The 27,689-nt window shown below is 47.1% G+C and overlaps 1 protein-coding gene across 1 annotated transcript in view; it reads right to left on the bottom strand.

Moving 5' to 3' along the window:
• The window catches only part of LOC143930040 (alpha-2-macroglobulin-like protein 1), a 310,325-nt gene that overhangs the window by 225,179 nt on the left and 57,457 nt on the right, over positions 1-27,689 (bottom strand). Inside the window, exons 8-9 of the mRNA XM_077453939.1 lie at positions 20,903-20,987; positions 8,375-8,516 (exon numbers count right to left, since the gene is read on the bottom strand). Coding sequence (XP_077310065.1) covers positions 8,375-8,516; positions 20,903-20,987 — 227 coding nt within the window. The remainder of the gene's footprint in view (positions 1-8,374; positions 8,517-20,902; positions 20,988-27,689) is intronic.

The raw sequence follows: 27,689 nt of genomic DNA, 5'->3' as shown, positions 1-27,689 counted from the left end.
GCTATTGCTGAGGCTACCCTGCATGCCCTCTCACGGGGGAGGAGACCGGTGGAGGATTACACCATTGAGTTTTGCAAGTGATCAGCTGACACCGGCAGGAACGAGGCGGCCCTGCGTTATCAATACCGGTTAGGGCTCTCCGAGAACCTAAAGGACGAGTTGGCCCGAGTAGAGACTCCTGCCTCCCTGGAGGAATTAATCCAGCTGGCCACAAGACTGGACAGACGGATGCGCGAGCGGCGCTCCAAGCGCCTCTAGTTGGATGCTTCCTAAGGCCACTGTCCCGTATCCGCCCATACCGGTTCCTTCAGGTCCCTCGGCTTCGGAGGGGGAGCCCATGCAGCTGGGTTTGGTCCATTCTCGTCTCACCCCAGAAGAGCGACAACGGAGACACCAAGCCAATCTGTGCTTATACTGTGGGGGGCTTGGACATTTCATTCAAAGCTGCCCCGTGAGACCCTGTAAGTTGCCCCCATGGTGTATAATGAACTATCAGAGTGTTGTTCCTGCTCAAACTTATGTGACTCTCTCTGTTTCCCTACAGCTGGCGGAAGAGAAGATCCCACTCCCGGCCGTGATTGACTCTGGGGCATGTAGTTGCTTTTTGGACATCTCCCTTGCACAGCAACTACTCATTCCAAGCCAGAATAAAGCAACACACCTTCTAGTCCATTTAGCAGATGGATCTCTGCCACACTCAGGTCCAGTAACACAGGAGACACTACCCCTCCTTACTATTACAGACTCCGGCCATAAAGAACTCCTACGCTTTGATCTAATATCATCTCCCATGTTCCCTATCATCCTGGGACTTCCTTGGTTGCAGGCTCATGATCCCCAGATCAGTTGGAACAAGAAAGAAGTGTCCTTTACATCCGCCTATTGTATGCAGCACTGTTTTGATTCCGTTCCAGCTCCTTGTATGACCGTGGCCCCCGCCACTAATCACCTTAAGCTCATTCCTCAGGCCTATTCCGAGTTTAAGGACGTCTTTGATAAAAAGAAGGCTGACCGTCTACCACCACACAGACCATATGACTGCCCCATTGAACTGTTACCCGGCTCTGAGATCCCTTTTGGACGAATATTCCCCTTATCCGTGACTGAACTAAAGTCTCTCAAAGCCTATATTGATGAAAATCTTGAAAAGGGGTTCATTCGCCCATCTTCTTCGCCAGCAGAGGCGGGTATTTTCTTAGTGGGAAAAAAGGATGGATCCCTTAGGCTATGTGTTGACTACAGGGAACTTAATAAAGTCACAATCAAAAATCGCTATCCACTTCCACTCATCCCTGAGTTATTCCAGCGCTTAAGATCTGCCAAAATATTTTCCAAATTGGACTTGCGGGGGGCCTACAATCTCATTAGCTGGGGATGAATGGAAGACTCATTAGCTGGGGATGAATGGAAGATGAATGGAAGCCTTCAAATCGAGATTTGGCAACTATGAATATCTTGTTATGCCCTTTGGCCTGTGCAATGCCCCGGCCACATTTCAGCATTTAGTAAATGATATCTTCAGAGACTATCTTGATGATTTTATAGTGGTATATTTGGATGATATCCTTATTTTCTCTGCTTCTCTTGAACTCCACAGGGTCCACGTGCAGAAAGTCCTCACCATCCTCCGACAACATCGGCTGTACCTTAAGGCGGAGAAATGTGAATTTGAGATAACTACCGTTCAATTCTTAGGATTAGTCATTTCTACCGAGGGCATCTCCATGGACCCCCAAAAGATCAAGGCAATCTTGGAATGGCCTGCTCCAAGGTATAAGAAAGCCGTGCAAAGGTTTATAGGCTTCGCTAATTTCTATCGCAGATTAATCGCCGGGTTCTCTTCAATAGTCGCCCCCATTACACAGCTAACCCGCCAACACACCCGATTTCAGTGGTCTCAAGAAGCCCAAGAAGCCTTTATCAAACTAAAGACTTTGTTCACCTCAGCTCCTATTTTACGGCATCCCGATCCAGTACTACCATTTGTACTGGAAGTAGATGCCTCCGAGACAGCCACAGGAGCCATCCTCTCACAACGACAAGGGCCTAAAGCTTTGTTACACCCGGTGGCTTTCGCATCTCAGAAGCTGAGCCCACCGTAGAGGAATTATGACGTAGGCGACCGAGAACTATCAAGTTCGATCTGGAGGAGTGGAGATACCTCTTGGAAGGAGCCACTCATCCCATCCCAATATTCACAGATCACAAGAATCTTCAATATCTGCAGACTGCCAAACGCTTAAGACCCCGTCAAGCCCGTTGGCCGCTATTCTTTTCAAGATTTCAGCTCCATATCTCGTACCGGCCTGGATCCAAGAACAACAAAGCGGATGCGCTCTCACGCATGTTCCCTGAGTCCTCCCAGGTAACGGAGCCTAGTACGATCTTGTTGCCTCAAAACTTCCTTCTACTCCCACAGCCTGACTTAATTACCGCCATCAAAACAGCTTCAGTCCATTGCAATGACCCAGTCCTATCTACCTTGGAAAACGTGCCAATCTGTTTTAGGCCCGAAACACGGTCTTCTTTCCCCTCGAGATTAGGACTCAAGTTCTAAGGACTTGTCATGATCACAAATTGGCTGGCCACTTTGGAACACAGAAAACAGCGGAACTGATCTCTCGTTCCTTCTGGTGGCCAGGTTGGAGACAGGGCTGCCAGACTTACATTGCCTCTTGTGTACCGTGCCAGCGTAACAAGGGTCCCAAGACCAAGCCCTGGTGCCTGTTAAGGCCTTTGCCCATTCCTGACCGGCCTTGGGCAGACGTGTCAATGGATTTTATTGTGGAGCTGCCGCCCTCGGAAGGATTCGCCACGATTCTGGTAGTAGTTGACCGTCTTTCAAAGATGGCCCATTTCCTACCTATGGTCGGTACCCCCTCTGCTCTGGAAACTGCCAATCTCTTTATTAAGGAGGTTGTCAGGCTCCATGGGGTTCCCAGCAGTATCACGTCAGATAGAGGTCCACAGTTCACCTCTAGAATCTGGAGAGAACTCTGCAAGACACTGGAAATCAAGATCTGTTTGTCATCGGCATATCATCCCCAAAGTAACGGGCAAACTGAACGGACAAACCAAACCCTTGAGCAGTATCTTCACTACTTTTGTTCGGGATCTCAAAATGATTGGTCGGCCCTGTTGCCATATGCAGAATTCGCCTACAACAATTCAATTCATACAACTACCAACCAGACTCCCTTTTGGATCAACTGTGGGTTTCACCCTTCTTTCCTCCCCAACTCCATCCCAGAATCTACTGTTCCTGTGGTCCAAGATCGGATAACCGCCATCCAATCTAATTTCCAAAGGATCCAGGAGACCATACAGAAGGCCCAGGATGATTATAAGAAATACCATGATAGGGGAAGGAAGGAGAACCCTACCTTTAAAAATGGCGAGGAAGTTTGGCTATCTGCCGCTAATCTTAAACTTCCTTGTCCCACACGCAAGCTGGGTCCCAGATTCATAGGACCATTCAAAATCAAAAGGCTGTAGCCTTTGAACTAGCTCTCCCTGGATCGTACAGGATACACCCTGTTTTCCATGCCTCCCTTTTGAAGCCATTGGTCCCCAGTCCTTTTCCTGGAAGAGAAGTGCTTCCTCCTCCACCCATCAAGATCGATGGAGAAGATGAATTCGAAGTGGAAGCTTTACTAGGATGCAGGAAAGTCGGTAGACAAATACAATACCTGGTAAAATGGAAGGGGTATCCTTCAGAAGATAACTCCTGGGAACCATCCAAGAACCTTCATGCTCCCAAATTAATGAAGAAATTCCATCAGCAACATCCGGAATTGATGGTTAGCTTGAGCGTACGGAGGCCCCCCCTCGGGGGGGGGGGGGGGGCACTGTCATAAGATACGCACGGGTAAAGCGCTCTGGCGCACAGCTGTGTGCAATAGGAATAAGCTAAAGCACACAAGCACACACTCACAGGGTGTGAACCCTCGCTGACCTATAAAGGAAGTGAGGTCATCCAAACACACTGCTGGTTCATCTTCAGCTTCCTGTGATTGCCACGTCTGTTCCTGTGATCTGTATTACCCGTTGTGACCCAGATTGCCTCATCGACCTCGCTGATCTTCTCCTGACCCGACCTCTGGCTTGACCTTGGACTCCCGCTTTCTGGACTGTGTTTGACCCTCAGCCTGCATCTGGACTTACCTGCTATCTCCTGTGTTCGACCGCTGGCTTGTCTTTGGATTATCCTTCTGTCTCAGCATTCTTGGTACTTGTTGTCTTCTGATCTGGACTGTGTTTGACCCCTGGCCTGCCTCCTGGATTCTGCCTTTGCCTTACGGACTTGCTACCATTGCTTCTTGACCTTCCCACGGGACATAACCTTTCAGTTCTGCTCAAGCTACCTGCTGATCTACTAGCAAGTGACTGTCCTACTGGTAGTTTGTTCCTCTTGGTGCAACCACCCTCTGTGCCACCTTCAGGGGTGGTCTGCGCCGAGTCGCAACAGTGACCGCTCTCGGCATCTTAGCCTCGGTGAGTACATTTATATGATACTACTGTTAGTACAGATCTGTGTCATGGGGCCTGTCCTGTGAGGGTCATCCCTTCAGCTAGAAAAGTCAGTGGATGGGTGTCAGTTAAGGGGATGCTAGAAAGTGTCCTGAAGATAAAGTAGTTGCATCAAGTCTGCTGCTAGAGAGAGCAAGAAGACTTAAAGTGGTTGTAAACCCTTACAAACCACTTTGACCTACAGGTAAGCCTAGATTAAGGCTTACCTGTAGGTCCAAGAAATATCTCCTAAACCTATACGGTTTAGGAGATATTTGCCCGAAGACAGGCACCGCTGTTTACGGTGCGTGCGCCGTAGACAGCGGCGCGCAGGCGCACTGAGTGCGGCATTTCCAATAACGGAGCTGCCGCGCGTGTCGGCTCCCGTGCGCATGCGCAGGAGTGACGTCATCGCGGCTCTGCCGAATGACAGTGGCGGAGCTGCGAGACCCCACCGAAAAGATGGATGCGCCGGACTACAGGGGACAGCGGTGACATCGCTGGCTCCTGTGTCAGGTAAGTGACACATAATGGGCTACTATGCGATGCATAGTAGTCCATTATGCTTTGCCTTTGCAGGGAATGAAAGAGGAAGTAAACCCATCAGGGTTTACTTCCTCTTTAAAGCAGAGTTCCACCCAAAAATGGAATTTACGCTTTAAGGGAAGGTGACCCCTTGACATGCCACATTTGGCATGTAATTTTTGGGGGGGGGGTGAGCAGAAACACTCTTTTTAGAGATTTACAGCTCCTACTTCCTCCTGGGGCACTGCGGCACCGGAAGTAAGTTCACCTCTCCCCCCTTCCCACGTCACAGGTCCCAGATGATTGCCCGGCCAGTCACAGCGAGCAGCGCGGCTCACGCATGCACAATGCGTGCCCAGCTGTGAAGTTACCACCACCTTTGTTATTCATGTTTACATTATAAATAAAAGCAGTAAAGCATTCTATTGCAGGATTTTGCTAAGCTCAAAGTGATACCAGCATCTGTCTGTGTGACTTGGAGATAAACAAGCATGCTTTCCTGGAATTATACAAGATAGCTATGATTGTGCTTATTAGCACATGGAATTATTTGCTTATAGGAGAGCTTTATTTAATCCATAACAAGACCAACTCTAGTAACGCCACTGTATAGTACTATGTGCTTGTTTATTTCTTTGCAGGCCTGCAAGAAGTCTTCATTCCTTGGTGGAGGTTGCCCATGATATATTTCTGTATGTGTAAAAATGTTATTTGTAGCATAGTCATTTAGGTGTTTTCCACCAATTTCCTGCCAGTCAGTCTTTGTTTGGTGGGTGCTGTAATAATTTATTGCACTTGGTGGATACTTTCTTTTTTTATATCTGTAAATATCTTGTACAGCAGACATCTATATTTTTTCACTTAAAGTATTGTGCTTACTGGTCACATATGGGGTATGCCCATGGCCTTGTATATATATTATTCTCTTTTTCCCCCTTTTCCAAGTCTGTGGGATACGCCTTAAACTTTTTGTAGAGGTATTTTTGTAGGGGCAAAAAGACAGTGAGGACATGGCTTGTTTGGTGGGGGGGGGGGGGGGGGGTGGATGTAGCACCCTCCTAGGTAGGTGCTAGAAGAGATTTTAGTTTTCGGTCTTTCTGCCTCACAGGAGGACTATTAGGTAAATTTAGAATGCTCTCTACCTACCAGGGAGCAGGATCTATTGGTGAGGTCTGCTCATGGTGCTCAGGTGCTTTTGCCAAGAGGAATGGGCAGCTTTACCATCTGGGAAGATAAAGAGCCTCATCCACAAATACCACAAAAGACTTCAAGCTGTCATTGATGTTAAAGGGGGCAATACACGGTATTAAGTACTAGGGTATGTAAAATTTTGATCAGGGTTATTTGGGTAGCTTCTGTTGCCTTTATGATTTAAAAAGAGTAAACACAGTTAATTCATAATAAATGGCTTTAGCGAAACACTAACCATGAGTGAAAGAAAAGTTTTTGTGCTATCATTCATATTCTCTGAAAAATGGCCAAGAAATCATACATTTTCGCAACGTATGTAAACTTATGAACACAACTGTACAGTATACAAATACAGTTGTATCTGATTATATTTGGCCTTCCCTTATTTCTCCTTCATTTTAAATAAAATATTTCTGTTTTCATTACCTTATTTAATACCCAGTGATGTCATTACTGGGTCTCTGTGCTTCTCTATACAATCCCAGAGGATCATTGCTGGTGGGAGGGTCCGCAAGGTTGCTGTACATAGCTTCCTGAAAGCATCACAGTATCCTGCCCTAATACTCTTCTCAAGAGCCCTCATGCAAGAGGAGCCTGTACAACTGGGTAAGACTGGAGGGAAACCTGGAGGTTAGATTCTACTATTACCACTCTCAGCACTTTACAACATAAAGGAAATCATTACATATTTAAGATAGTACCAATCAGTGGCGGCTAGTGCTCCATTTTTAGGGGGCGGGGGCAGCAAACAAAACACCCCTCCGCCAGCCCCACTCTCCTGCTTGCCAACTCCTCACTTACCCCAGGAAGCAGGAAGACAATAGAAAATGTTGATTTGCTAATGTCACAAGTGAGTGGACTCAGGGTGCAGTGCTCTGCTCCCCGAGCCCACCCTTTATAAGCCAATTAGAGCCCCCACACTCAATGCGTCCAGGGCCCTGCATGCGCCCCTTATGGACGAGCCCCCACTGGTACCAATCCTGATGTATGTCTGCCTTCCCTGCAGATGATGGGTGTTTTTCTTGCTAGAGTCTATACTTAAGTCACCTTCTGCCTAGGAGAGGATTATTTTACACTCCATGTAATATACATGGAAACACACAGGTCCCAAGAGATAGGGGGACCACTTACAACGCGCTGCGTGACTTGCGCATGCGCACTAGGGAACCGGGAAGTAAAGCAGCAATGCTTCACTTTCTGATTCCCTCAATGAGAATGGAGGCGGCAGCAGCCGAGAGCCGAGCAATTGCTCGGCTTCGACTGCCAACATCGTTGGACCCTGGGACAGGTAAGTGTCCATTTATTAAAAGTCAGCAGCTGCAGTATTTGTAGCTGCTGGCTTTTAATAATTTTTTTTTAGGTGGACTCCCTCTTTAAAGCGGGACTGCACTGCGGAAAAAAATATTAAAAGCCAGCAGCTACAAATACTGCAGCTACTGACTTTTAATAAATGGACACTCACCTGTCCCGGGGTCCAGCGATGCCGGCAGCCAAGATCGATTGATCGCTCGGGTCTCGGCTGCTGCCGCCACCATTCTAGATGAGGGAATCAGGAAGTGAAGCGAAGCGGCTTCACTTCCCGGTTCCCTACTGCGCATGCGCGAGTCGTGCAGCGCAATAGGAATTGTCTACGCTGTCTCTGGGACCCGTGTGTGTCCCAGCAGACAGCACACAGGGACAGGAAGAAGCGTAGACTCCCGTGGGAGTCTATGCCCGGAAGTGGGTGTAAATACCTGTCTTTGACAGGTATCTGCACCCCCCTCCCCCCTGAAAGGTGCCAATTGTGACACCGGAGGGGGGGAGGGTTCCGATCAGCGGAAGTTCCACTTTAGGGTGGAACCCCGCTTTAAGTATATTCTCATGAGATTTCATCTGCTCGTTATTCTTCAAGAATCTTCTCAGAAAGACAGTGACGTCACATCCAGAAGTAAGTAAGGTAAGGTAAGTGTAAATCAAAACTTTTTTTTTTAAGAGGAACATTTTACACCTGCTAGCAGTAGTTGAATTGTAAAGGGGAAGGGGCCTGGGTAGTAAGAGTTGACCTTCCATTTTACTGCAAGGTCCATTTTATAATTCTGAGCAGATTTTTATGAAACTACCGAACTCAACAAAATATCTGTTCTTGTCACTCCTTGGTCCTAGTCCTCACCTTGGCTATCTCCTCATGGCACAGATCTTTTGTTGCTGGTTCCTCATCTTCAAGAGGCCGCCACCACCACCAGTATCGTGGTTGTTTCTTCTGGCACGTTTTGAGAGTTACACTCCCCGGGACCGTCTCTCCATATGTGTACCTGTAAGGACATGATAGGGGCATTTTAGCCCAAAGCAAGAAGACCTAGTTGCTACCCACCTTGATCACTCTTATGCCGTGTACACACGACTGGACTTTTCGACAGCAAAAGTCCGACAGAACGAATCGGTCAGACAATTCGATCGTGTGTGGGCTTCATCGGACCTTTGTTGTCTAAAAATCAGACGGACTTTAGATTTAGAACATGTTTCAAATCTTTCCTGACTCAAGTCCGGCCGGAAAATCCGTTTGTCTGTATGCTAGTCTGACGGACGAAAACACTAGGGCAGCTATTGGCTACTGGCTATGAACTTCCTTACTCTAGTCCGGTCGTACGTCATCACGGTCGAATCCGTCGGACTTTGGTGTGATTGTGTGTGTCCAAGTCCGTTTGTTCGGAAAGTCCGTTGGAACTCCGCCGATGGTCTGTGAGGAAGACCGTCGGACCTAGTCTGCCGGAATGTCCGGTCATGTGTACACAGCATGAGGCCTTGTACACATTGGATTCAACTTCTTTAAAGTGGAACACAAAAAATTAAGATTTGATGTTATAGCAAACATTTAGAAATATTCATTGTGTGTACACACTGCTCTGAAAAATGTAGCTTTTGTTTAAAGTTTCTACTGAAAACTAGCAGTGCATTTCATGAGCCCAGGCACTCCTCTTTTGCAGCCTCATTGCTAAATATCTTCTTTGTGAAGTCCTCTAAGGCACTACTTCTTCTTGAAATGAGATTTGGTTACGTCACTACTGTGCTCAATGGCGGCTGGTGAAGTTTTAGAATGGAGGGGTCGCCCCTCCACATTTGACCCATCCCACTTCTCATAAGCCACACCCCTTATAGAATCCACATCATATACCAGGCTGCACATCATACACCGGGCTCTGCACATCACATAGCAGTAGGGTCGCCACCTTTTCTTTAACCACTTAACAACCGGCCCATAGCCGAATGACGGCTACAGGGTGGTTGTTTAACTCTGGGAGGCCGTCATATGACATCCTCCCAGAATTCCGCTCTCGCGCGCCCCCTGGGGCGCGCACTCGAGAGCATCCGTGACCGCCGGTTCCACAGGACCCGGCGCATCAGGGATCCCGGTAAACGGCCGCTCATCGCGGTCGTTTACTGCGTGATCGCTCCGTCAAATGACGGAGTGATCACTTGTAAACAAACCGGCGTCATGTTATGACGTCGGTTCCTCCCTCCCCTTCTCTGTACCGATCGGAACAGCGGAGGGGGAAGAGATCGGTGTTAGCAGCGATGTGGGCTGCATCTGCAGTGCTCACATCGCTGCTCACCGAAATGTAACCCCTCAATTCCCTTCCAATACTCTGCATTACTCTGCATTACTGTGCAATACTGTGCAATACTCTGCATTACTGTGCAATACTCTGCATTACTCTGCATTACTGTGCAATACTCTGCATTGCTCTGCATTACCCTGCAACACTCTGCAATACCCTGCAACACTCTGCAATGCTCTGCAACACCCGCCAATACCATGCAACACTCTGCCAAGCTCTGCAACACCCGCCAATACCCTGCAACACTCCGCAACACCAGCCAATACCCTGCAACACTCTGCAATGCTCTGCAACACCCGCCAATACCCTGCAACACTCTGCAATGCTCTGCAACACCCGCCAATACCCTGCAAAACTCTGCAATGCTCTGCAACACCCGCCAATACCCTGCAACACTCTGCAACACCAGCCAATACCCTGCAACACTCTGCAATGCTCTGCAACACCCACCAATACCCTGCAACACTCTGCAATGCTCTGCAACACCCGCCAATACCCTGCAACACTCTGCAATGCTCTGCAACACCCGCCAATACCCTGCAACACTCTGCAATGCTCTGCAACACCCGCCAATACCCTGCAACACTCTGCAATGCTCTGCAACACCCGCCAATATCCTGCAATGCTCTGCAACGCAATACTCTGCAACGCCATACTCTGAGATACCCAGCCATACCCAGCCATAGTCGGTGATACCCTGCAATACCCAGCCATAGACACCCCCCCCTCCTGCCGCCCTCCGGTGCTTCTACCGACTCGTCAATATGATCAAAGCCAGAATCTTTTTTTTTTTCAGGCTTCCCAGCTTAGAGGTGAGATGCGGGGTCTTATTGACCCCATATCTCACTGTAAAGAGGACCTGTCATGCCATATTCCTATTACAAGGGATGTTTAGATTCCTTGTAATAGGAATAAAAGTGATCAAAAAATTTATTTTTTGGGGAAAAAAAAAACTAAAATAAATAAAGTAAAATGAACAATAATTTTTTTTTTTTTAAAGCGCCCCTGTCCCCATGTGCTCGCATGCAGAAGCGAACGCATACGTAAGTCCCACCCACATATGAAAACGGTGTCCAAACCACACATGTGAGGTATCGCTGCGAACGTTAGAGCGAGAGCAATAATTCTAGCCCTAGACCTCCTCTGTAACTCAAAACATATAACCAGTAAAAGAAAAAACAAATCGTCGCCTATGGGGATTTTTAAGTAGCGACGTTTGGCGCCATTCCACGAGCGTGTGCAATTTTGAAGAGTGACATGTTAGGTATCTATTTACTCAGCGTAACTTCAGCTTTCACATTATGCAAAAATTGGGCTAACTTTACTGTGTTTTTTTTTTTTTTTAAGCACAAAACTGTTTTTTTTCCAAAAAAAGCATTCGAAAAATTGCTGCGCAAGATAAAAAGTTGCAACGACCACCATTGTATTCTCCAGGATGTTTGCTAAAAAAACATATATAATGTTTTGGGATTCTATGTAATTTTCTAGCAAATAAATGATGATTTTTACATGTAGGAGAGAAATGTCAGAATTGTCCTGGGTGCTCCAGAACGCCTGATGGCGCTCCATGCATGTTAGGCCTCTGTATGTGGCCACACTGTGTAAAAGTCTCACACATGTGGTATCGCCATACTTGGGAGTAATAGCAGTGTTTTGGGGTGTAATTTGTGGTATGCACATGCTGTGTGTGAGAAATAAACTGATAATATGACAATTTTGTGAAAAAAAAAAAAAGTAAAAAAAATCTTGATTTTGCAAAGAATTGTGGGAAAAAATGACAACTTCAAAAAACTCATCATGCCTTGGAATGTCTTCTTTCCAAAAAGGGGTCATTTGGGGGGTATTTGTACTTTTCTGGCATGTTAGGGTCTCAAGAATTGAAATAGGCCGTCAATGCTTCAGATATTGGCACCATAGCTTGTGGACTCTATAACTTTCACAAAGACCAAATAATATCCACCAATTTGTACTTATTTTTACCAAAGATATGTAGTAGTATAAATTTTGGCCAAAATTTCTGAGGAAAAAATTACTAATCTGCTAAATTTTATAACAGAAACAAAGAAAAATTTATTTTTTTACAGAATTTTCTGTATTTTTTCTTTTATAGCACAAAAAATAAAAAACCGAGCGGTGATTAAATACCACCAAAAGAAAGCTCCATTTGTGTGAAAAAAAGGACAAAACTTTCATATAGGTCCAGTGTTGCATGACTAAGTAATTGTCAAAATGTGAGAGCACCGAAAGCTGAAAATTGGTCTGGTTATTAAGGGTGTTTAAGTGCCCAGTGGTCAAGTGGTTAAGTCAAACCCGAACACTTTAGCGCCACGCAGCAATTTTTTTTTTTTATAGTATAAACTATACATATATTTTGCTATTAAATAACATTTCTAATCATATGAAGTTAATCACAAGAGTTCCCCTTTACATCAGAATCCGCAGAGTTCCACTTTTACATCTGAACTCACAGAGTTCCCTTTCACTGTAAGGGGGGACTCTGCAGACTCTGATGTAAGGGAAAACTCTGGGGACTCTGTCATAAGGGATGCTCTGGGAACCCTGATTTAAGGTGGAGCATTGAGAACTCTGATGTATTGAGAGGACTCTGGTGTAAGGGGGAACATTGTGGCCTCTGGTGTAAAGGGGAACTCTGATGTAAGGGGTGCTCTGAGAACCCTGACTTGCCTTAGTGTATTCACTCACTCACCCCTTGGCAGTCAGCACCTCTCATCCAGATGTATCCGAGGCTGCTGAACTTCAAATTTCCAGCCCCAACTTTCCATTTCTGAGGCACAGCGACGGGGATTTGAGTGTGGGCAGACACAGAGGGGTAGGAGTGTTTGGGGGGTGGGGTGGGATGGGGGTGGAAGCTGCAGGGAAGCCATAGTCAATCTAAATAATGTGTCCGGGTTTCAGGCAGTCTGAAACCCGGACGCATGATTCCAAACCCCAACTGTCCGGGTGAATCCTGGACAGGTGGCAACCCTACTCCCACCTGACATCGGCCTGAGATGAAGGGGCTTCTCTGCAAAATGATACTGTGACAAAACAGGAATGCATTCATACAGATTGGGGGTAGAATGTGAGCTCTGACCCTATCACTGTCTACACGACTCTCTATCCCTCTCTGTCCTCCTCAGTTCAGCACCTCCAGGATCCTGCTAGCTTCTTCCTCCTATATTAAGCCGATTTGCAGCCGGTCTATGGCTGAGTCAGTCATATCTGTGGGGGGATCTTTCTATGTACACACAGGACTTTGCTGCTCACCAATGCACAGAGCAGCCGCAGCAATGGAGAGGGAGTGATAAGTGGGCACTACAAGGATCCCAGGGATGCAAAGCTGCATATAAGCTGAGCTGTGTTGTCACTGTGATTTGTCTTGTCCTGTTGCTCTGTGTGCTGGGATGCCAGACCCCGGCTTTATTACCCCCCCTGCTCCGATCTCAGCCTCCCTGTACACACAGCTCCTACAACTTTGCACCAGCAGCCAGGCCACAACTACAGACTGACAGTCTCCACTGCCAATCTGTGTGGAGCTCGGCACATGCAGCCACGAACCCCTCTGGCTGTTCCTTGTCAGAAGCATGCCTCACATCTCGGCACCTGAGGACCATAGCAAGGCAGAGGATCACTCCGCCAGCCGGGACTAATTGAGTAGTGGGATGGCTTGATGTACATGCGCCCCGAAAATGAAGAAAAAGTCCCTTCAGGAAACTGTAATTACACCCCCCCATAAGCAAGTAGGAAAGGGGAGAAGTTTACAAAGCTCTACTTTTAACTTCAGTGAAGAACTCAGGAGCTCCCCCTTCATATGGCACCCATGGCACTTGCCATATGTGCCATACCCTGGATACGCCACTGCTCATTGCATCCTTACTGTGCCCTCATTGCAGCCTTTCTGTGCCCTCATTGCAGCCTTTCTATGCCCTCATTGCAGCCTGTGCCCTTATTGCCTCCTTACTGTGCCCTCATTGCCGCCTTACTCTGCCCTCATTGCCGCCTAAGGCCGCGTACACACGCGCGGACTGTTCGCCCAACTTTGTCCGCTGAACAGTGTTTGGGCGGACAGTCCGCTCGTGTGTGGGCTTTCAGCGGACAGTTTCAGCGGACAGTTGGACGGACAAGGTTTTTCGGAAATTCCGTAAAACTGTCCGCTGAAACCTTGTTTCAGCGAACAGTCCGCTCGTGTGTAGGCTTGTTCGTCAAACAAAGTTGCGCGCATGCTCAGAAAGGATTTTCACGCCGAAAGCTATAATGCAGTGTATAGGACGTCGTATTTTTCGTCCCGTCGTACGTGCCGTTCACGTCATCGCGCACGGTTTCAGCAAACTGTTCGTCCGTCGTGTGTGGCCATGTCCGTCCATGCTAAGTTTGAGCGGACTGTTTGCCGAAACTGTTGGACGGACAAAGTTGGGCGAACAGTCCGCGCGTGTGTATGCGGCCTTACTCTGCCCTCATTGCATCCTTACTGTGCCCTCATTGCATCCTTTCTGTGCCCTCATTGCCGCCTTACTGTGCCCTCATGCCACCTTACTGTGCCCTCATTGCATCCTTACTGTACCCTCATTGCAGCCTTTCTGTGCCCTCATTGCCACCTTACTGTGCCCTCATTGTCGCCTTACTGTGCCCTCATTGTTGCCTTACTATTCCCTCGTTGTCACCTTACTGTGCCCTAATTGTCACCTTACTGTGCCCTCATTGCAACCTTACTGCGCCCTCATTGTCACCTCATCGTCATTGTGCCCTCATTGTCGTCTTACTATTCCCTCATTGCCGCCTCATTGTCGCCTTACTGTGCTCTCATTGCATCCTTACTGTGCCCTCACTGCCAGAGGCGTATCTAGTGAAAATGGCGCCTATGGCAAGCACTGAAACTGCACCCCTGTCAAAACATTTTTCGCGTACAGGGCCATGTTTTCACTGCATGATATGCACACAGCTATTCTGTACATCCACGGGCAGGCAGACCAATTCAAATCAATTGGAATGCAGCCCCTGCTCTCACCTTGATATCTGTTTGGGTGCAGGAACATGCCCCCGAGCACAGAGAATGTGCATTCCAGGACATACACCCGCACCCAAATGGATGTCAAATGCCAAACGGATGTCAAATTGGGAACAATAACCCTCCCTTACTCCATCCAACAACTCTAGTTCTACTTTAAGTATGAAGGAGACCTGCCCCTGCCCCAGGAAAGGTGCCCTCCATGACAGATCCCTGAGCAGGGTATGGAGATCTTAAAGAGCTCAGTGCCAGTCTTTAGCTAAAAGCCTGGCTTTTAGGAAAAAACTCAAGACCTTCCTCTTTTAGCAGATGATCAAAGCTCGCCACAGCGCCTAGAGGCGATTCAGTTCGCATTGTGCGCTATACAAGTATTTCATTCATTCATTCATTCATTCTAGGTCCCGGATCTCGAAGCAAGTGAAGTCAACACCTCAGATCTGCACAGATAATCTAATAACAGAAGACAAGTGACAATAATGACACACAGCGCCTAGCACAGGCCGGTGACAGGTCTCCTGACAGTAACTCACTTTCTGTGACCTGGCTCAGGCCTAGGACATGCTCTGGTCTCAGCTCCTTCAGGCCTAACAACTCCTGTTTGGTGACTGAAGCCACTCTCTGGAGTTCCCCATCGCTGTCCTCCCTCCCGTGCACGCACTTTTATCCCAGTCAAAGCAAACCGCCAGTGGCAGGATCGCAACAAGGCTGCCAGTGGGTCCCTCTGGAATCACTCCTATCGATAGTGATGAAGATTCTGTAGTATTCTGAGAGGAAGCAATTCCATAGAGATAGGTGGAAGGTGCTCTGCCACTGAAGCTTTGTCCCTAGCTTTGTCTCCCACCTAGGGTCGCTACCTTTTCTTTAAGTCAAACCCGAACACTTTAGCGCCACGCAGCAATTTTTTTTTTATAGTATAAACTATACATATATTTTGCTATTAAATAACATTTATAATCATATTAAGTTAATCACAAGAGTTCCCCTTTACATCAGAATCCACAGAGTTCCACTTTTACATCTGAACTCACAGAGTTCCCTTTCACTGTAAGGGGGGACTCTGCAGACTCTGATGTAAGGGAAAACTCTGGGGACTCTGTCATAAGGGATGCTCTGGGAAACCTGATCTAAGGTGGAACATTGAGAACTCTGATGTATGGAGAGGACTCTGATGTAAGGGGGAACAGTGTGGCCTCTGGTGTAAAGGGGAACTCTGATGTAAGGGGTGCTCTGAGAACCCTGACTTGCCTTAGTGTATTCACTCACCCACCCCTTGGCAGTCAGCACCTCTCATCCAGATGTATCTGAGCCTGCTGAACTTCAAATTTCCAGCCCCAACTTTCCATTTCTGAGGCACAGCGACAGGGATTCGAGTGTGGGCAGACACAGAGGGGTAGGAGTGTTTGGGGGGGGGGGTGGAAGCTGCAGGGAGGCCATAGTCAATCTAAATAATGTGTCCGGGTTTCAGGCAGTCTGAGACGCATGATTCCAAGGGCTCTGCACATCATATACACAGGCTGTACATTATACACCGGGCTCTGCACATCATATACCAGGCTGTACATTATGCACAGGGCTCTGTACATCATATACCAGGTTGTGCATTATACACAGGACTCTGCACATCATATACATAGGGCTCTGCACGTTATACACAGGGTTCTGCACATCATATACATAGGGCTCTGCACATCATATACCAGGCTGGACATTATACACAGGGCTATGCACATCATATACCAGGCTGTACATTATACACGGGGCTCTGCACATCATATACCAGGCTGCATATTATACACCGGGCTCTGCACATCATATGCCGGGCTGAACATTATACACAGGGCTCTGCACATCATACACCAGGCTGAACATTATACACAGGGCTCTGCACATCATATACCAGGCTGCACATTATACACAGGGCTCTGCACATCATATACCGGGCTGCACATTATACACAGGGCTCTACTAAAGCAACCTGTAAATCACACATATCTGCATTCCGCAACCTGTAAATCGCACATATCTGCATTCTGTAAATCGCACATAACTGCATTCTGCAACCTGTAAATCCCACATATCTGCATTCTGTAAATCACACATAACTGCATTCTGCAACCTGTAAATCGCACATATCTGCATTCTGCAAATCACACATAACTGCATTCTGCAACCTGTAAATTGCACATATCTGCAACCTGTAAATTGCACATATCTGCATTCTGCAACCTGTAAATCGTACATATCTGTATTCTGTAAATCACACATAACTGCATTCTACAACCCGTAAATCGCACATATCTGCATTCTGTAAATCGCAGATAACTGCATTCTGTAACCTGTAAATCGCACATAACTGCAACCTATAAATTGCACATAACTGCATTGTGCAACCTGTAAATTGCACATATCTGCATTCTGCAACCTGTAAATCACACATATTTGCATTCTGCAACCTATAAATCGCACATATCTGCATTCTGTAAATCACACATAACTGCATTCTGCAACCTGTAAATCACACACATCTGCATCCTAGGGGGGTTTTGTCTGCACTGCTCCACGTCCCCAGCCACTCACTTGTGTTGTGCAGCACTCCTTTAACCACTTAAGGACCGCCACATGCCAATGTACGTCATTGCAATGGCATGTACAGACACAAGCACGTACATGTACGTGCTTGGCTTCCAGCGGGTGGGGGGTCCGATCGGACCTCCTCCCGCTGGATGCGGCGGTCCGGTTCGCTTCAGGAGCGATCCAGGATGAGGGGATGGCCATTGGTTTCTGGCCATCCCCTCTCGATTGCTCCTGGCCAATGAGAAGCTTCCTCCCCTGTGTAAGTGTAAACACAAGAAGGAGGAAGTGATGTCACACTCCTCGTGTCGGTCTTTTTGACCGGACGGCGAGGAGTGAAGACATCCAAGTAAGTGCACCAACACTACACTGACACATAGGTACACATAGGCACACTTTTCACCACAGATACCTGCTAGCACCTGCGTTTTGCCCCTCTGCCCAGCACAGCCCACCCAAGAGCAGTATCAATCGATCACTGTCACTTACAAAACACAACACACATAACTGCAGCGTTCGCAGAGTCAGGCTTGATCGCTGAGATCGCTAGCAGTTTTTTTTTGTAGCGTTTTGATACAGTCGCTGACCGGCTAGGTGCTTTTTTATCTGTGAGTCTCACTAGTGTACCCCTAAATTTAGAGCCCAAAATGGCAAAGCGAAGGTACACTAGTGAAGAGGCCTACACGTTTCTGAGCATGACAGATAGTGAAGAGGAAGACACTGATCTGTCAGATTCAGGCTCAGAATACGAACCTGTAGAGGACAGCGGCTCCATGACAGATAGCTCTGACGAAGAAGATGAGGTCCCTGCTAACGTCAGGCGTACCCGACCCCGATCTTCTGATGTTGTTGAGGTGCAGGAACCACAGGTCCCTCGTATGGAGCAGAGAGCCAGTACTAGCGCCACTCATTCTTTTGGTGAACTGGCAAGCACCAGCGGCCTAGTACACCCTGGACGTACATCCAGCACTGCAGTATCACGTGGTAACGTGGCGAGTCCCATAAGCTGGCGAGGGTCTGGAATGAATGGTGGGAGCTGGTCGGGCAGGTAGGAGTGGATCCGTTGGTGGCAGAGGTAAGGCTGCTAGTCATTTATTTTGTTTCCAGGAATTTGGAGAGAAGGGTGTCGGTGTCTGCGATGGACCGCAAGCTTACAGGTCTGGCATTCTTGTTTAAATTACAAGGGTCGGTGGATTATACCAAGGATTTTTGTGTTTGGCAAGCCATAAGGGGCTACCGTCGGTCCAGAACACAGAAGGACGTCAGGAGGCTGGTGACATTCGGCAAACTAATGGCGTTAGTGGGTCAGTTGAGTGGGATATGTTCTTCGGCATATGAGGTGGCCTTGTTCCGGGCAGCATTCTTGCTGCCCTTTTTTGGCGCCTTCCGGATTAGCAAGCTGGTCAGTCCGACCAGGAGTGTTCGGGGAGGGGGGGGGGGTTACAGGCACAGGATGTGGCATTGAGCGTTGCGGGTGTGGAGGTTTTGCTTCGGTGGTCCAAGATGCAGTCATGAAAGGGAAGTGTACATCTTAAATACCCTGGTCAAGAAAGGCCCGGGAGTGAAGGGATCGCAGAGGAAGTAGCAGAGGGCCAGGATGACAGGAGTGAGAAGGGGGCACTGCAGGGGTTAAAAGATAGGTGGTGGAAAGTGTGGAGCTGGGGAGGGGTTTAGAGAAACATGTGGTGGGGAGGGGTTGAGTTTATTTAAGGGTCGGGGGGGGACTTCTGGTCAGCAGTGCAGGGAGTCAGCAGGAAGAGAGGTTTTTCCCACCGGCCCTCCCTGAGTGTAGGTTTCTCTGTTTAACGCTTTCTTTTCAGGTATGGTTTCAGGACATGTCATGGCAGCGGTCTGTTGGCGGTGGTGGTGGTCTTTGATGGTGGTAACTAACCCATGAGATGGAAGTGTGGGGGACTCGTTGGTGGAATTGGCCCCCTTGGTGTACAGTTAACACTGGTTAGTTGAAGATGGTAATGGTGACACTGCGGGTAATGAGTTGTCTACGGGCTGATGTTATACACGGCCGGAGGCTTAATACGGTAGAAGGCCCGCAGTGAAGTAGAACAGAGTTTTTTGGGGAAGTGCTGTCAAAGACCACCGGGTGAAATAACTGATATTTTTGAGTTTGTTATGGTTAAATTGTTATATATTTTTATATTTGTGGCCAGGTATATTCACACAAAAGTGTGGTCTCATTCTTTAGAAGTAAGATTAAAGAGGGGGGGGGGGGGGGGTAAGGTTGGAGTATAATGAATGGAGGCAGTCATGAAAAGGGGAAGTGTACATCCTAACTACCCTGGTCATGACTAATTGGAATGTAGGCAGTGCCAGCTGGGTTTCAGTTGGCGAATACCTTGTCTTAGAGGCCATTTTTGGACATATGTGCTAAATATAGAATGATTTTAAGAAAATAACAGCATTGCATACTGCCAAAAAACTGATTATCTGATTAGACATTAAATATATTTAAAGCTGAACTCTGGGATGAGCAAATATGACATTCTTCCTTGAGACTCAGTGAGTTTTGTGTATTTGTTCCAGATCTGTGCATCAATCCAGTGTGAAACTTCTCCTACAATAAAGACCGCTCACTGCTGCTCTCTCTCCTTGTGCAGGTGACTGGTCTTCTCTCCGCCCCCTCCTGTAGTTTTTTGCAGTCAACCTGTAGTGGGTGGAGCCTGCTGGGTCCCTCCCACAGCTCTTCTCTCTGCACAGGCTACAGCACAGTGATGATGTCACTGCTACATTTACAAGGTAATAACTGGGTATTGTATAATCATTTGAGGCGCACAATATATATATATATATATATATATATATATATATATATATATATATATATATATTATGGCTTTTAAAAAATGTATTTAAATATTTTTTTTCTTGCTTAAAGGCTACAGCAGAACAGTGAATGCAATTTCACAGAAAAAAACTCTCTTCTCCAAGACAATATAGGGTTAGTTGAGAGAGAAAATGTGAGAGGGAGAGATGTTAGAGGGAGATGAATGGGAAGGGGGAGAGGGGGAAAGAGGTAGAGAAGAGGTGGGGGAGGTGAAGCTCAGGAGAGAAAAATAGGAAAAAGCGGGAGGGGGGTAAAGGGGAGATGCAGATGGAAAGAGGGAGTGGAGTGAGGGGGGAAAGAAGGGACAGAGAGAGAAAAAAAAGAGGGGGAGAGAGAGTGGGTGAGATAGTGGGAGAGGGAACAGAAAGAGGAGGAAGAGAGGGAGAAAGGGGGAGAGGAGGGGATAGAGAGAGCTAGAGGGGGAGGGAGGAGGAGAGAGAGTGGGAGAGGGATCAGAAAGAGGAGAAAGGGAGAGAGAGACGGGGGAAAGAGGGGGGAGAGAGGGGGAGAGGGGGAAAAGGGAGATAGAAGGGGGGGGAAGTGGGAGAGAAGGGGGAATGTAGGGAAAGAGGGGGGGGGAGAGAGAGAGCAGGGAGGGGGAGAGGGAGAGATAGGGAAAAGGTAGAGGGGAAAGAGAAAGAAGGGGATTGAGAGGTCACTCACCTTGAAGTTACCATTAAAGAAATAGAATCATCCAGGATTGAAACACTGTTTGGAGCTGTCACCTCAACCTCAAACTTTTTGGGCTCTAAGGAGAGAGTAATAACAGAGTTGTGGAAATATTTTTACTCGTTAAAGATTTTACAAATCCAAAATGTACCATTTCAAATTAGAAGAACATTGTGGGCACCAGTGTCGTCAACCGTCAGTATTTTTACTAGTAAGCAGTAAAAAAAGGGCACTTCTCTCCTGCCAGTGACATGAAAAAGTTGCCAGTTAAAAATATAGCTGTGACGTTACGCTTGCAATTGCAGATGCACAGTTCTGGTCTGAAGCTGGCCGAGACCATCTGAGTACCTGCTACAGTGTGTGTTGTTGGTGGGGGGTGGGTCTGGTGGTGCCTGAGTGTGTCGTGTGATGTCATAGTGTAAGGGAGCCGAGCGAAGCTGCCGGAGCCTCGTGTGTGGGAGAGAGAGACTGTCAATGTGACTTTTGTTGTGTCAGTGAGGTGTCATCATCATCTCTACTGCTGCACACTGCAGTCAGTGTAACTCTGAGGCCGCGTACACACGCGGGGACTGTTCGCTCAACTTTGTCCGCTGAACAGTGTTTCGGCGGACAGTCCGCTCGTGTGTGGGCTTTCAGCGGACAGTTTCAGCGGACAGTCTGCTGAACAAAGTTTTTCGGAAATTCCGAAAAACTGTCCGCTGAAACTTTGTTTCAGCGAACAGTCCCCTCGTGTGTAGGCTTGTTCGTCAAACTAAGTTCCGCGCATGCTCAGAAAGGATTTACACGCCGAAGTTTGCATTGCAGTGTATAGGACGTCGTATTTTTCATCCCGTCGTACGTGCCGTTCACGTCATCGCGCACGGTTTCAGCGGACTGTTCGTTCGTCGTGTGTGGGCAAGTCCATCCATGCTAATTTTGAGCGGACTGTCCGCTGAAACTGTTTGACGGACAAAGTTGAGCGAACAGTCCCCGCGTGTGTACGCGGCCTGAGAGTCAATTTCATGTGTTTGTGCTGCCCATTCAAAATTCTTGCCCTCCTGAGAGTCCTGAGTCCTGCCCATGAGCTACTTACTATATCGAAAATAAAATAAGAAATATGTTTTTTTGCCTTAAAACTTTTGTTACCCCAACACTTCATATTCCTGATATGTCCCTGCTGTACTATGTGCTTGTATGAGAAAGTATCCTTTCTTCTTTTGTGTTGCATTTGTTAAAATATGATTTTTTTATATTAATCAGACATAACATTACATGGGACAATATTACAATAGTGGTAAATACTGTCAGGTTTTGACTTAAGTAGACAATGGGTATGTAGATACCATTGTTGTATTTATTCAAGTGACAGTTTGAATAGGTTATTGTCTCTATAGCTACAGTAAACAAGTAAGAGACTTACTTGTTTACGATTCTTTCAGCTCTCAAACTGAAAGAATGACGGTTAGGCCTCATGCACACGGACCTTTTTACAGTCGCCTTTTTGAGCTTTTTTTTGCAGCTTAAAAACGGCTGTCCATGTTAGTCTATGTGCTCATGCACACGGAGGGTTTTAAAAAACTGGCTGCAAAGCTAGCTCTGACACCTGGAAAAATCTGTGTTAAAAACGCGTTTTTTACCACGTTTTGCATTGGCGTTTTTGCGTGTTTTTTAGCGTTAGTGTTAAGTAGCGTTTTTTTTTAAAGAAACACATCTCTTGGCTATAACACTCCCAAATTTCCCACAATGCCACAGAAAACAAAGAAAATATGATACGCGTTTATGTGCGTTTTTCCGCGTTTTTCCGCGATTCACGTTTTTACAGCTCTAGCTCCGCGCCAAGGAACGCACTTGTCCTGGGGGTTTTTTTTTTTACAGCTTAAAAACGCCTATGCCATTTGCAGCTCAAAAATGCCTAGGTGGGCATGAAGCCTTAGTCGGTTGTTATGGAAACAAGTTTGCAACCACTAACTTTTGGCAACAAACTTGTACAAATAAAAAGGATAAGTAGACTGGGACACACACAAATCATCATGCTTTGAAGATCAAAATCAAGATTTAAGAGGTATAGAATCGAATCTGCTTTTTATAGCCAACATCCCAAAGTTGAAAAATATCAAGAGTTTTCCCCTCAAGAAGGGCGGGACTTTTGAGGCATAAACTGTAACACTTTACAATAATTTTATAAAGAATATATAAAATACCTTTATTGAAACAAATTTAAAATAAAAATGAAAAAAACAAAAAAGGAAGAAGAGAACACACCACCTCTATATATTGTGTTCTCTTCTTCCTTTTTTTTTTTTCCTTTTCTCTATGCATTGAGAATGTATACATAGACATGTCTTCCTTTTATGTTTTGTAGATTCTTCTTTTTCAAAATAAATGTGCATAAATGAATGATCCCTGAAGAAGGAACTTAAGACTCTGTAACGTGTAGGCTACATTGGATGCACAGTGTTTATTTGTTCAATTGTTTTGTACCTTCCAAATGCACATGTTTGTAACGACACATTTTGACAACATTATGCCTTTGGAATAATAACTATAAAACATATACACTGTTTTATTAATATGACTATATGAACGAATTAATGTTTTGTAGTCTTTTGTAATATTTAAAATGAATGTGTTTTTTCATTTTTATTTTAAATTTGTTTCAATAAAGGTATTTTATATATTCTTTATAAAATTATTGCAAAGTGTTACAGTTTATGCCTTTAAAAAACCCGCCCTTCTTGAGGGGAAAACTCTTGATATGCTTTGAAGATCAGAAGCCACTCATTATACAAGAAAAGGTGCCTGGTGTCCAAGAAGCATCGTTGCCAATGTAGATCACAAACATACAGCAACAGAAGATAAGTAACTTTTAAGTGTATTTGTACTGTTATAGACCATAGGCTGTTCATTTGCTAGACATTTTGCTTGCTATAGATATCTGTCAGACTTGTATTGTATTCCTAAGATTGTAATTGTTTTGTATGTACAACATCTTTGTATAGTAAAAGCATATTTGCACACTGCAGAAATCTCCTTGCTGATACCACAGAGTAACCTTGCTAGATAGATGAAAGCAAAACATCTTTGTATTGCTTCCTTTGCGTAAAATGCATGGTGTTCCTGCTAGTCCCTTTGCTTTTATATTAAAAGCTGACCACACTAAGCAGGAGAGCACACTGTGGTCAGTTCTCTAGCTATGCTGGGAACTCAGCCTGCTTTCCTCCAATGATCAGACTTGTCCTGGCACGATCCCACTGCGCAGACATTCACAGGGGAGCTCAGTGTACTGCTAATTCCCCCCCCCCCCCCCCCAGCTCTTACGCATCAGATTTTTTATAGCTATACAAAAATGTTTTGCCTTTCATTTCTATTTTAAACGGAATGGGTTGTTTTTACAAGGTAATCGTTTACAATCACTTTAATACCTCCCTTAAATCACATTGCTAATTGCATACTGTACTTGTTTGTAGCTTACATTCTGAAACTTGCACGTAAAAATTTCATTTTGTAACTTTTGGAAATGCCAGCAAAAACTTGGCAAAAACTTGTTTAGTAAATCTTGGGTGTTCTGTCAGTAAAATCTGGTAAACACTGGTGGGCACCCAACTCCAGCCAAATCTGTAGACGGATACTGCTGTAATGAAGAAACCACCCAAAAGGATTTCACTTGATCCCCTATTGTGGAGATATCATATCTGGTGCTCGCATGGTTACATGGAAGTATGGTGTTGAAGTATTATATCACCAAAATACACCCATAAACTTTAATGGCACCCCAGTCTTAGTCCTGAGGGTATTCTTGTGCCGTATTTACTGGAACATTTTTCGGTAAACACTGCATAAATGTTTTTTGAGGATTTTTTTGTGAACTGGACTTATGCCCTGTACACACGGTTGGACTTTCCAACCGAAAATGTGATCGGATTGTGTAGTTGGAAATTCCAACCGTGTGTGGGCTCAATCTGACTTTTTCTGTCAGAATTTCTGGCACACAAAATTTGAAATCTGGATCTAAAATTTTCCGACAACAAAATCCAAATGTTTAAATTCCGATCGTGTGTATACAATTCTGACGCACAAAGTGCCACTCAGAATAAATTACGAGTCGAAAGCTATTGGCTACTGGCCTCTTTATAGTCCCGTTGTACGTGGCTTACGTCACCTCGTTCTGAATGATCGGATTTTCCAACAACTTTGTGCAACCGTGTGTATGCAAGACAAGTTTGGGCCAAAATCCATCGGAAAAAATCAGACGGATTTTGTCGTTGGAATGTCTGACTGTGTGTACAGGACATTAGTTTACCATATGCAATAATTTATGCAAATGAGTAACATGATACCCCTATCGCATGCGGTAAACATTAGTGAATTGACCCCTTAGGTGGTCATTTACTAAAACTGCGTCGTGCAAGATCAAGTGTAGCTCTGCACAGAAACCAATCAGCTTCTAGGTTTTTTTTGGCAAAGCTTAATTGAACAACCTGAAAGCTGCACCAGATTCTGATAGCTTAAATTTTAGTAAACCCCACCGTTAGTGCTCATAAAGTGGTTGTTGAGCCACTCTAACCTGTATACACCATCAGTACTGGCTCCTATTGTAGTATCCCCCTCTGTGTGTGATTTTTAAAAATAAATGCTGCAAATACCTAATTTCACTGCTGAGATTGCGATCACATGACTGCCCAGCTTTCTCCTTTTCTCCAGTAAGAGATGAAGCAGGGCGGGGTGAGATTCCTCTATTCCTCTGCTGATGTCAGTCTGGAGGTGAGGAGGAGAGAGCTGGCTGGTCAAGTGATCGCAATCTCGGCTCTTAAAGAGGAAGGCCGGTTTAAAAAAAAAAAAAGTCAGCAGCTGCAAACACTGTAGCTGCTGACTTTTAATAAGCACACTTACCTGTCCAGGGCGCCCGCGATGTCGGTCGCCCGAGGCTGACCAGTCCCTCGGCTCTCGGGTCCCGGCGCCACCATTTTGGCTAAGGCAAACAGGCAGTGGAGCCTTGCGGCTTCACTGCCCGTTTCCTACTGCGCATGTGCGAGTCGTGCATCGCTTTGTGAATGGGGCGCGCTGTGTTCTGGGACACACAGTTCCCAGAACACAGCGCAACCCATTACCCAGAAGACGCCGCATGGAGGAGAGAAGCTAGAAGATCTCCGCGGAGGAGGAAGAGGCAGATTAGGACGATGTGCCTAGCAACAGGCATTTCTGGTAAGTTAAAAAATATATATTTTTTTATTTTTTTTTCAGATTTGAACTTTTAAATTAAGTATTTACAGCATTTATATTTATAAATCATTCACAGAGACGGACACTGCAATGGGAGGCAGTGCTGATGGTGTATACAAGTTAGTGTTTCGAGAGCAGCAGGGGGGGGGGAGGGGCAGCTCACAAACAGACAGAGAGGAGAGGAGGATGCAGGAGCAGAGAGTAAAACAGCCATGATATACCGTGGTCAGTTTATAGAGGGTAACAGAGAAACTGGCAGGATCAGCCAGGTTTTTTAGCTGTTAAAGGGTGCAAAATGACACACGACAAGCACTGTGTCATATAACATGCTTTAAAAAAGCAGGATCCTTGTTTAGAGAAGCACGGATTAAGAATGCAATGATATAAGGAGTGCTGGACATGACAGTGTGGATGAGGGACACAGAGGGTTAAGCTTTATGGGTGGAGCTGAGGAAAAAGGTTTGCAGGAAGCAAGTTCAGTGTAGGGGAGGGGTCATATAAAAGGGAGGGGTTTGGCTTTAGGGGATCATTCGGATCCCAGCGTGACACAGAGGAGGCAGTTTTTCTCTGCTCCTCTGTAATGGCCGACCTGGATGGGTTTTTCAAGAGGCTGAGACGGGCGGCGGAGGCGCGCGGAGCGGAGTGGCTGTGGGACCGAGCGGGGACCTGGAGGACGCCGCGGAGGATGTTGGTGATGCAGGTGAGGCGCCGCTGCGTGCGCGGAGGTCTCGGCCTCCGGCGCGTTTTTTCCCCGGGGCCTACACCTCGTCCACCTCGTGACTGTCGGAGCCCAGGGGCCGACCGCTCGGTCCCCCCGGCGAAGAGGAAGGTGCCTGGCTCTCCCTGGTCTGGGTGGTCGTTGCGCCGCCGACCGGAGGGGGGCGGGGCCTCGCGGCAAAATGGCGTCGGCTCCGGGTCGGGCCGGCACCCGGGAACGGGGGGGGAATGGGCGGGGGGCTCTGAGTCCAGCCGCCTTGGGGGTGCAGCGGAAGGGGGGGATCCTCGGACTGGGGGTTCCAGCATGGGGACACGCGCGGTGGGGGGGCAGGGTTTGGCACGGGGGGGGGTCGCAGCTCCCGGGATAGGGCGGGTGGGATGAAGAGAGCCACCGAGGTGCCTGGCAGGGCTGGTCTTGGACACCAGCATGCCGGGGGTGGTCAGGGGCCACAGGCACTGCGGGATGTGCCTGAACGCGCTGACCAGGAGGTCTGCGATTCGCCCAGGGGGATGGCGGCGCCCCCAGCGCGCACCGCGGAGGACAAGTCCGAGGGTGAGCTGTCGCAGGAGGAGGAATTTTCACATGCAGCGCAAGAAACCATGACTGTCGGCAAGGCCCCGGTGCGGCCAGGTAAGTCACGCGATCCTTTGGTTCTGACGGAAGCCTAGGGGGATTTGCTGGGGTACCCGGTATCCCAGAACGGCAAGGGGATGGGGGCAGAGGGCCGGTCGGCGGGGGTGGGGCATGTCGCCCTGGGGGGGGCCCACGGACAGCTGCAGGACCTTCTTGGAGGGGCTGCGGGCCCTGGTGGGTAAGTTTGCCGGGGGTTCGGGGGCGCCGCAAGTGGGTCCCTGGATGGCTGCG

This window comes from Lithobates pipiens, unplaced genomic scaffold, assembly GCF_037356315.1.
Source record: "Lithobates pipiens isolate NorthernLeopardFrog02 unplaced genomic scaffold, aLitPip1_a1.2 Scaffold_25, whole genome shotgun sequence".
In the NCBI taxonomy this organism is placed as follows: domain Eukaryota; kingdom Metazoa; phylum Chordata; class Amphibia; order Anura; family Ranidae; genus Lithobates; species Lithobates pipiens.
The sequence above is the reverse complement of the archived record's forward strand: the minus strand, read 5'-3'. Positions and strand labels throughout refer to the sequence as shown.